The 11,799-nt window shown below is 42.7% G+C and overlaps 1 protein-coding gene across 2 annotated transcripts in view; it reads right to left on the bottom strand.

The window, feature by feature from the left end:
• Positions 1 to 1,053: 1,053 nt before the first annotated feature.
• LARGE1 (LARGE xylosyl- and glucuronyltransferase 1) overlaps positions 1,054 to 11,799 on the bottom strand; it is a 398,517-nt gene continuing 387,771 nt past the window's right edge. For both annotated transcript variants that reach the window (XM_050926400.1, XM_050926391.1), the window contains exons 14-15: positions 6,815 to 7,010; positions 1,054 to 3,746 (exon numbers count right to left, since the gene is read on the bottom strand). In XM_050926400.1, the coding sequence (XP_050782357.1) occupies positions 3,549 to 3,746; positions 6,815 to 7,010 (394 nt within the window). In that variant the 3' untranslated portion in view covers positions 1,054 to 3,548. The remainder of the gene's footprint in view (positions 3,747 to 6,814; positions 7,011 to 11,799) is intronic.

The following is an 11,799-nucleotide window of genomic DNA, read 5'->3' as shown; positions in this document are numbered from 1 at the left end:
TTAAAGAGCATTAAGTCATTAGGTCTAGAAGGATTCATCAGAGAGTTCAGAAGGACTTTTAACAAATTAAGTAACAAAACTGCTAATATAAATATGCAATTTCTCATTAGAATCAGTGACTGTAGCAGAGGACTGGAGGGCAGCACATGTACATTTTTTTTTTTAATGATGCCAGGGGGTAATCCTGGGAATTAAACAGCAGTCAGCCTTACTTCAGTACCAGGGAACTTGACTGAGATTATAATACAAAACAGAATTAGAACACACCTTGATGAATATGATGATACAAATAAACCAGCAAAGTTTCTATAAAGAAAACCTAAAAGAAGTGACACTCTAATCTGTTAGAAGATTTTGAGCTGCTCATCTTTACACCAGCCAACATATTTAAGCCTAAACCAGGAGCGTCAAAATTTGCCGCCAATCTGGGCCAGCAAGAAATTACCACTCCCACCCCTACCCAAGAAGGGGGAGCAGGGACAGAATTGTGGCTAATGACGTTAATGGCATGGCGCAATATGGGTTGTGTCCTTGTGGTGCAATCTAACCTATAACTAGCACTGCCAGGGCCGGTGCAAGGAAGTTTCGTGCCCTAGACGAAACTTCCACCTTGCACCCCCTACCCAGCTAACTCAGCCCCCCACCCGGGAAGCCCCCCCCCCCCGCAGCAGCTACCCCCCCACCACGACAGCTAATCCCTCTCCATCCCATCCCCCCATGGCAGCTAACCCTGCCTGGGGAGACTCCCCCCACGGAAGCTAACCCTGCCCGGGTTTTTCCCCATCCAGCTCATCTTGGTTCCGCCTCCTCCACTGAGAACGCTGGCGCCACTCTAATTCTCCTCCCCGCCCAGGCTTGCGGCGCTGATTGGAGGAGACTTGGAGCTGGGCTGTGTGCTCAGTGGAGGAGGCAGAGTGGAGGTGAGCTGAGGCGGGGAGCTGTTCCCCGTGCGCCTCCCCCCCGCCACCGTTACTGTGGGCAGCCCATCCCACGCACCCCCCCACCCAGCTCACCTCCACTCCACCTCCTCACCTGAGGAGACTTTTAGGCGCCCCCAATCACTAGGTGCCCTAGGCGGCCGCCTAGTTTGCCTAAATGGTTGCACCGGCCCTGAGCACTGCAGGAGAATGGTGTTCCCCCCTGTACCCAGGCATCATTGTGAAACAAAGAAGAAATTAACATCCAGCACTTAACTAGTGCTATAAAACAGCTTTAGTTATACAGAGCGACTGACTAGGAATTTCAAGAAGGTAAATCAGCACTTTCACACCACTGGACTACTTAGGCCTTGTCTACACTAGAAAATTAGGTTAGTTTAACTACATTGGTAAGGTGTGTGAAATATCCACACCCCTGAGTGGCACTGTTAAGCTGACCTAAGTCCCTGTATACACAGCCTTGGGTCGAGAGAATTCTTCCATTGACCTAGCTACCGCCTCTCAGGGAGGTGGATTACCTAGGTCGATGGAAGAACATCTCCCGTCAGCATAGGTAGTGTCTACACGGCTGCATTTTAAGTGTGGACATACCCTTAGGAACAGATTCTGCCACCCTTACTCATGGAGAAGAATCACTGGGACTATTTGTGGAGTATTGCACTACTCAGCATGAGAAAGGATGGCAGATTAACAATGAGGGAGGGAGAGGTTGTTTTATTAATTTGCCTGCGTCTAGCTCCTCACAGGTTTTTAAGTGAGCCGTTAAGTAAAGGAGAAAAGTAGGAAGTGATAGATTCTTACACAGCCCACACCCACAGGGGAAAATGTAACAACTACATCCAGACTCCCTCCTGGTCTGATTTCTTGTCTCCAAGAAGTTGCTTTTTTTATTTTTTGCTGTTCTGTTCTTTAATGTTTGTATGATTAATCAACATTTGTACTGTAAACACCTGACTTAGTTGTGTTGAAGTTGCTGTAAATAAACCCCTCAAAAAGTAGTAGGTTAGAAAGAAAGCCAAGATCTAGCATGGTGAGGTGGGGAGGAAGATCCAATGACTGGAAAATAGAATAAAATAATGAGCACAATGAAGTGTGGATCCACTATACAGTCTAGGGAGCGGTGTCTGTTAAGTACTGTTCTACATGGTCTGGAATAGGAAGAGGGATACACTTCTCACTTTAGTCGATTCTGCTTTCTCTAGTAACATTGCAAGCGAATACAAATAGCCCAGCTAAGGGCAGTGCATTAAACCTCATCTCCTCATCCCATGTAAACACAACATTAATACTGAAGAATAAAGGAAATGGTAAAAAGTCCAGTGTCTCGGTTTTTGTATGTGTTTTGCTTGTTAGGTTTCTTGTCCACCCTTCAAAATATCGCTACGCATACTGAGGTCGTGAACTGGACCCCCCCACATTCAAGCAAACACTCACACTCAGATTCCCAACACATTCTCTTCTCCCCCTCAAATGGGGAGTTTATGCCTCAGAGGTTTGCTCCTTTTATTATAAACTCCTTTAACGAAGTAGTTCTGAGCACTTGTAGCAGGCAGCTTGACAGCACTGAGGCGCCTGGGCTCTAGCTATCATGCTTATATTTCCCTGTTCAGTGATGAAGTCCACTTAAAGCGCAAGGCCCAAGGCCTTCACAAGTGGGTGTGCACTGAAAGAGCCTACAGGTCAATAGCCCCCAGTAGAAAATACATCCCAGGGAAAAATCCAGTTCTTGCCTTTAAAATGGTAACCAAGCTACAACATGGCCATTTATTTCACTAGACACATGTGAATGAATTGCTCAGGTGAAAACAGGCCTTACACTGACAGGTTCCTTCACATTCTGGTAGAGGCACCAATCTTTTTTTTACTGGACTGCTAGAACTGGAGATGGACAAGCAGAATGAAGGCCAACATTGCCTTTTAAAAGGGAAGGAATGGATTTTATGGCTGGGGCAGGGGAGGTTTCTGGATCAAACAGAATTATCTTGAGGATCAGTGACCAATTGATCCCATGGATATGCCTCAGTCTTTAGCACATCTTCTCTATAGTGGGATATGGTATATGCTTCCCCTTCATTTTCAAGGCTATTTCAAATCTTTGCCTTGCCCTTCATTAGAATAGCCAACTGTATCAAGAGGGGAAATATGAAAGTTCACAGGTGAAAGTTCCCCTTTTAGAGCAGTGTGGGTTTAAAATTCACAGGACAGTGACCTGAAGACCTTCCTTTACAGATAAAAAGCATGTGGAATTATTAAATAGCAACATTAAATCCTATTTTCTGGAGAGCTGTCTTTTGCTCAACTGTTTTGAAAACAGAAATCATATTCCTGTACCACCCCCGCTCCGCACTGTTTGCAATATGATGGGCGCATGGCTGGCCCCTCTTATTCACATCGTGCGAATGCTAAAGCTGAGAGCTTGGCAGGAGGGTGGAAGGGAAGTGGCTAATGAGCACAGTCTGAAGACATGTCGCTTCAAATCTCTACTGTTAGAACTGTTGGGTATGATATAAAAACAAAAAAGTGTCTCAGTTCCAAGTTAAAAGACTGGGCCCCAAATATTAAGTGGCTCCTCCCTTGAGTGTCTGTTTCCCGTAAACAGGCTCCGTCGTGCTAGCTGTTGTTCTCTGCTGTGAGATATTTGAGGGCTGCAAAGCCATAGTGGCGTGACATATCCTGCTGGAACTCCTCCTTCAGGGTCTTCAGACAGATGCGGTATTGCTTGTTGGAGCGGAACTTGGTGATGTCGAAGCTGGGAGCATGCGGCATATGGATCATATAGGCATTGGGCAGCACTATGAATTCATATTCCTGGAAAAGGAAGACACCAGCAGTGAGAGGCAGTTCCAAGATCTCTCTCTCTCTTTCTCTCTCTCTCTCTCATATCTTTGCTAAGGCAAAGAAGATGGTGCAGTGTAAATCCCAGGGGGGAACAGCAAATCCATAAAGATTTGCTTAACCAACCTCCTCTTTCTTTCCAAGGATCACATTAGCCCTTTTGGCCAGAGTCACACTGGGAGCTCATGTTCAGCTGATTACCTACCTCCATGCTACCAAGTTCTTTTCAGAGTGACTGTTTTTCAAGATAGAGTCTCCCACCCTGTGAAAAGTGCGTAATTCTTTGTTCCTACATGTATAAGTTTACATTTAGCCATATTAAATGCATATAGTTTGTTTGAGCCTAGTTTACCAAGTGATCCAGATCTCTATCAGCAACCTGTTCTGTTCATTATTTATCACTCCTCCATTCTTTGTATCAGCTGCAAACTTTATCATTATTTTAAGTTCTCTTTCATGTCACTGATAGAACTGTTTAACTGTTAGCATAGGACCAAGAACTGATCCCTGCGGCACCCCTCTAGAAATTCCCAGTTGATGACAATTCTCCAATAACAGTTACATTCAGTCAGTTTTTAATCCATTTAATGTGTGCCATGTTAAATCTGTATCAATATACAATATAGGTTCTTAATCAAAATGTCAAGTGGTACCAAGTCAATAATTTACATAACTCTAAGTATATTACATCAGCACTATTACCATTATCACACCACTTATTATCTCATCAAAACAGCTATCTAGTTAGATAGATTCTATTTTCCATAAAACCATGTAGATTGGCATTAATTACATTACTCTCCTTTAATTCTTTATTAATCAAATCCAGTTTCAGCCATTTGATCATTTTGCCCGGGACTGATGTCAGCCTGACAGGCATATAATTACCTGGGTCGTCCCATTTACCTATTTTATAATATTGGCACAAGATTAGCTTTCTTCCAGTTGTCTGCTTGTGTCTTTAAACTGTAAGTCCTTCAGGGCAGGAACTGTTTCTCTTCAGTGTTTGTAGAGACCAGGACAATGGAGTGGCCATCCCCTTCCCAACTGGGGCCTTTGAGGGCTACGAATATATATATATATATATTTATATATAATAAAATACTATTAAGACCTTTTGAAAGCAGTTGGGAGAGGGGCTGCCAACTGGCTAGGTCCAGGAGTCATTGGAAGGCTAGGGAAAGTATCTTAGAGCTTGTCCCTAGAGCAAGGAGAATCCCTTTCAGAAAAAATTCCCACCTGCAGGAACCTCACGCTCTAACTACAAGTTTGTAAGCCCTTAGGAGCAGAGTCTGTCACTAGCTATATATCCGTACAGATCCCAGCACCATGGGCATGTGGTCTTTCTAGAATAATTATAATTATTTCCATCCTGTTTGCCATTTCGATGGGCTATAGCAGCACAGGCCCTCTGTGATGGAGTCTCACATGCAGGCCTTCTGACAGGTGCTGGCTTTCCTAAAACGCACTGAAATCTTTCCCTGAGCTGGGAGGTGACTCTGTTAGCTGAAGCTAGAATACTGAAGCAGCTGCTTAGGCAAAGACCTGATGAGTGAGAGTGGCACCTCAAATGCAGTGGAAAGCTTAATGGTTGTCCAGCACTATTTCCCCCCCCATTTGGGGAGAGGATATTGCCAGAGAGGCCTGGTCAGTCTTATCCCACTCTCTAAATCCCCTGCTGATGAGCTGAGGGCTGATAAGCAGTCAGCAATGGCAGCTGGGGGTGGGAAGAAGGACCAAAGAACAAAAAAAGAGTGGGTAGGAATCCTCTAGCTGAGACCTAGTCAAGAGAGCAAAGCTCTTTGAGGAAAACCCTCAATAGGCTCTTTTTAGAAGGGAGTGTGTCAAGGAGCTGTCTGCATTGCAAGGAGGACAGGATAATGGGAAGTATTGTAGTCTCAGCCAGGGTATAGGGAAAGCCCTGAGTTCCAGAAGTTCCTGGCAGAGCTGCCTCAGTGAGCTGCCATAGGGATGGGCAGACCAGGAATTCCAAGTTTCCTCCAGGATGACAGATTCTCAATAAGAGAATAGCCCTGTCTCTCAGACATAATTTACAAAACATCTTTTAAATATGAGTGTGTTTGGAGGCTGGAGGAGCAAGGAAACACATCCCCAGAGACAGTTCCATCTCAATAATCATTTAAAAGAACTATGCTACAATCTCCTGTGAAAGAGCGCCCACTTTCCTTTGTGTGACGCTGTTCGTTGGCTGAATGCCACAGCACAAATAAGCGTTAAGCTGTGAGTGCTGTATGAGAGCTACAACTGAAACTGTAATCCAGGTTACACAGATGAGCAGATAATAAATCATTACATTGATATTCTCCACATCTGAAGTTTCATTGATCACTGACTGAAAAGTGCATTGTAAAATTAAAGTGTTATGCACGTGCTAAGTATTATTATTAGGATAATATAGTAGACACTATTTTTATTTGGTTAATAAACATATTTTCCCCTCTATAGCTGAGAATACTCCCATTAGGTAATCTTTATGGAACGTAAAGGGCCTGATTGCAGCCCAGCCCAACGTGACTGTACAGAGGTGTAAGCAGGGGTATAAATGTCCCCCTAAATGCACACACAGAGATGTGCACACACGGACACACCCATTCCTGCACAGTCTCCTTGCCTCTCAGCTGCAGGCAGGATGGGGAAAGCAGGGGTTGCATACTTTGTACTTTACCCCTCAGAGTGGCCAACACAAATGAGCCAGTGTATGTTAGTAAGTACCTGCTAATGATCAGGGTCAGTAGGCAATTACTAACCTCCGGAAGGAAGTGGGGAACAGGGAAGGAAATGTGCCTCTCTGAGATGACAGACTCCTCACAGATTTGATAAATCAATTAAATGAGGCACAACTTTTAATGCTCAGCCAATACTAAACAAGGGTTTTCTCTCTTAGATGGAAATAACCAGTTACAGAATGCAGAATGGCTGAATAATTTGGTGACGTGGAATCTGAATCCACTTCCATAGTATAAGGGTTTCCTATAAAAACCATGCATCTCACGAAGAATCTCATTAAGATGTCTCCTTACCTGTGCATCCAGTTCCATTATGTGAGCTACTTTGTTCCAGCCGAACCCTACAAACCTTCTGTCGTACTCTGGGCAGTCCCGCCTCACAACAACATATGGCTCAAAGTCTGCTTCCCACTCAACTTGATAAGGTGTGGTAGCAGTCCGCCACTTGGCAAAGTTCGTGGGTGCATGCCCTTTCGTCCAGACGTGATACCTTGAATATACAGAACTTGCATGGGCGTGGGGGAACAGTGAAATAAGATGCATCTTGGCAAAGCTGCATAACGTTACCTTTTAGATGGAACCCTTGAAAATGAGGACATTAGCTGTACAGTCCACTATTATGTTTAGGACAAATTACAAGGCAACTCGATACACTATGACCATTTGTGAAGCATTTTCCAATACTTCCATGTGCTTGATGATTATACATACCAGGCTGACGAAGTTAACTGACAAAAAGACAATTAACAAAAGGGCTATCCATGACTGAGACTGGGAAACAATAATTATAGAAAACACAAAGGGTGCATCTACACTACAATATTTCACATCCATTTCCCAGCTATCGTGTAGTTCACTTAAAGCTTTTAAAAGTTAACTATTACAGCTCCACAGTGATGAGAGTTATGTATTTTATATTTACACTTTTAAGTTGTGTAAGAGACATCTGGAGCTCTGGACAATGCCTCTTTTTGTTTTTATTACTGTAAAAACCCAAATAAATAATTAAATTAATACATAAAAGCCTAGATAAATGCTCTCCATGATACTACAGATATCGTTTTAGCCAACATGATTCTATGTAAGACCATTAATTCAATTTATAAGAAAGGATCTTTTAATATTTTTTTAATCTTATTTATGTCACAGCAGGTCTCTTCCAAGCACAGCTTGAATCCACCCCACTAACACAAAGATCAATGATTCTCTTGCCCTTTCACTCTTCTTACATCTTTCCAGAAATCACTGAGACAGACTCTTGCTGCAGCATCATGGATTAAATCAAGAAAAAAAAAGAAGGCAGGTGATCTGTATTGTAGTATTTTGAGATTTATAACAGAAGGCACAAAACAAACATGCAGTTGTGCAATATAAGGCACCTTAACTTCAAGGGGACAGACAACTTGTGCATAAAGTGAAGCACGTGCATAACTATTTGCAGGTTGAGGGCCTAGATCCTAATATTTTGATCTCAGAAGTTTGGATAACATTACAAACCATGAAGAACAAGGAACACAGAGGTAAAAATTACAGCCTTAGTGTTTACATTTTGGCTGTATCTTATTGTTTATAATACCTGGAGAAAACAAAAGAAGCCAAGGTTCACTTTCTCTCTTCATCATGGAATAGATCAGTGCAGGAGGGACATGGCTATCAGAAAATTATTTTACTATACAGTAACTGATTTTCTTTTAAGCTGTGAGGGTTTCACTTTTATATGTTGTTGTTATTATTATTATCATCATAGTTAAACAGGTTGCATCACTTCAATGAGACTAGCTAACTAGTAGCACAGAGCCATTCAACTCTAAATCACTGATTTGACTTTCCAGGCTGCCAGAGATCAAAGCCTTTACCATCTATTGAGAGAGACAAAGTAGGTAGGTAATATCTTCTTTTGGACCAATTTCTGTTGATGGAAGGTACAAGATTTCAAGCTTCACAGAGCTCTTCTTCAGGTCTGGGCAAAAGCTTGCACATTCCATCAACAGAAGTTGGTCCAATAAAAAGCTATTTCCTCACCTATCTTCTCTCGCTCATATCAATTTTACCATCTATTGGCCATTTGATGTCTTTACAAAATGAGTTGGTAATCTCAATTTAGGCCTTAGTGAAATAAACCACAATCACAACAGGAGTTTTAAATCTGATGTAGGACTGTGGGGAATGCGGCATTTCTCCTCATCCCTCCTCTAGCATTTTGAAAGTAATAAATAAAATAAAATAATAATAATAATACTTACTTTTTAATGCTTAATATGATCTGTATTTTCAAAGCACCCTACAAATGATAGCTAATTAATTAATTCATTCCTGCAAAAAATCAGGCTAGTGCTGCAGCTCCTGCCCATAATGCTTCCCCAGTGGCAACAGCAAGAGCAGAACATGAAACTGACCAGAGTTGTATCACTTTCCCTCTACAGCTATTGCTGGCCCCACTGACATAGTACTATAGGCAGGAGCAGAAGCACAAGTATCCCCTGGGAGGGAGAGAGAGAGAGAGACGAGAAAGCCAAAAGGGAAGAGCAAAACAGGATAAAGAAGAGCACCAGAGAAAAAGATCAGGATGGGAGCGAGGGAGACAAAAGCAAAATAGAAGGGAAGATAGTGGGGGAAAAGGAGGGGAGAAGGTGAGTGAAAGAAAAGTGGAGACCCTGGTTAAAGGAGGGAGGCGCTACATGCTACCTATCCAATCAATGTATTTCCTTTGGGAGGGTCCAAACCTATGTATGAGAGGTTAGTTCATTCTCTAAGTCTATTCAGTTCTTGGCATCTCTGCCTCAATGACTGAGTACATCCAGACTACCTGCCGGATCGGCAGGTAGCGATCGATCTATCGGGGATCAATATATCACGTCTCATCTAGACGCGATATATCGATCCCCGAATGTGCTCCTGTCAACTCTGGAACTCCACCAGGGCGAGAGGCAGAAGTGGAGTCAACGGGGAGCCGCGGCCATCGATCCCGCACCGTGAGGACGGGAGGTAAGTCAAAATAAGATATGTCGACTTCAGCTATGCTATTCCCGTAGCTGAAGCTGTGTATCTTACATCGACCCGCATCCCCCAGTGTAGACCAGGCCTAAGATGCCAATCAATGCAGCAGCGATGGTGGTTCTGTGATGTGGCCACCTGTGCACAAGAAAATAAACTGAGACCGACAAATCATTTTGCACAGAACATTCAGGTTCTTTAAAAGCACCTGAAATTCCCATTGTTAGTGTCAGTATTTTCCTCAACTCAACAGGATCTCTAAATAGATCAAGGATTTTGCGTTTGCTTCGTCAGAGTGACATAGTTCTATATGATGGGATCACATGGAGAAACCACACACATTGGCAGCTAAGAGTTTATAACTAGATAATAATCATATTACTGTGCTTTCTGAATGACGGGGAAAAATCTAGTTATTAAGTGGATGAACTCTGGGATCAGATACCATATTCACTGGAAACGCAATGCATTAACTGTTCAGTTGCTATATCAAGTGGATATTGTATCTTGTAGCAGATATGTCTGGCAGGGGAAGAGAAGGAGGGAGGTGGATGTGGGATGCTGAAATAAGGTCACTATAGACTGATTATGAAAGAACAATTGGGTTTGTAGCCATCTTTCTGATAGTTCAGGAAGATATACATGCCAGAACCAGGTCTTGGCTACATGCTGACTTTCTTGTGAAATTTTAGCTCTGCTGAAGTTATTTAGATACTGTTAAAAAGATCTCCACCCAAAAGATGCTACCGTAAAATGGTAATTTTCACCAGACATTAGTCACAGAGACATAGTAGGGAGATTCATCAGTTTTACTGTCTCTTGTATCAGTATTATTGTCTCTTTGGCCTGCCAACCAACATCCCTCGTTTTCTCATTATCCTCCAAAGTACTTGAACATGTGCGTAACTTGGGGCCTCAGTTTATCAGTCATTGCTGGCTACACTGTTTCAGTATGGTGCTTTCTTTTACCTTCTGTACCTTCATTATCCTTGTAAGATTCCACCAGAAGCACACCTCCTTGTCCTTGGGACATTACCCACTACTAAGTGGATACATCTTGCCAAAGCACAATAAAAACTAATACCATGAAACAAAGCCAGAATGATTTCACAAGGTATTCCCCTGGTGCAAAGGTTTTTCACACAGCACCTTTTGGCAACCGTGAAAGCTTAAATGACTTTGTGTGTGTGTGTGGGGCGGGGGGAGTTGTGCAAAGGATGTAATTGAGACCCGTTTTGTATTTTTCAGCAGCCCAGAGGCAGAAAAGGTCACCATTTGGAAAAGAGGTGACAAAAGCAATTTCACTGAGGAAAAGATTGTAATCTAGCATGTGGTGTGAGGATCTGGGATGCTGCAGGCATGATCAGCAATCACTGTCACAGCAGTCCTCTTCCCAGCTCACTCCTGCCAGCTTGGCCTCAACTTGCAGCATTATTAAAAGCACCTTGAAAATGTAGATGGAAACGCGCAGCCCCAATCCCAGCTGCTGTGTGTGCCTGCTGCTAGATTTGACCAATATGATGAGACAGAAACAATTAGGGGTGTGTTTATAAAATATGTCCTACATACGTACATAAATCTACTACAGGCCTGACATCTTTCTTCTGTTCTTATTCAGTCCTTACTCAGGTCAAATCCCCAATGAAGTTACAGGGTGCAGGTTGAAAATGTGATCGTCAATGGAATATAAGATCTGAAGTAAAATCTTGAGGGTATTATTTCCCACAAGAGGTTATTTTTTCACTTAAGAGGGAAATTTATTTTCTATAAACAAATCTCAAGTTAATCTATAAATTGCCGCACAGTTAAGGAGCAATGGAAGGAGAGAGGAGAGCAAACTTTCCCCCACACCCTTGAGATTTTTTTTCCAGGGGCTGATATAACACCTCTATTCTTTCCCCTACCTTTCAGTTGCCTTGGGTTACCTGTTTCCCAGTGAATCACAGTCAGTGGTTCCATCAAAACAATGTTCTTCAGGATCATATGAACCACCCTATGATGTCTGTAGAAAGCAGCTGGCAAAAAAGTTACTAGTGCACCTCAGAAGATGTTGCAGCTTAGCAACATGAAAGAAACCCACTGCAAGTGGAGAGGTATGAAATACAGGTAATGGAGGAAGAGAGGAATCCGCCAAAAAAAAAAAAATTGTGAGAAGAGGAAAGAAAAGGAAGTTTTCCACTGAATAATAATAATACCACCTAGCTCTTATATAATGGTTTTCATCTATAGCTCTCATAGCGTTTTAACACAGGAGAGGTAAGCATTATTATCCCCATTTTACAGAT

The sequence above is a fragment of the Gopherus flavomarginatus genome, chromosome 1 (assembly GCF_025201925.1).
Source record: "Gopherus flavomarginatus isolate rGopFla2 chromosome 1, rGopFla2.mat.asm, whole genome shotgun sequence".
Taxonomy (NCBI): Eukaryota; Metazoa; Chordata; order Testudines; family Testudinidae; genus Gopherus; species Gopherus flavomarginatus.
This window is presented reverse-complemented; position numbering and strand designations above follow the sequence as displayed.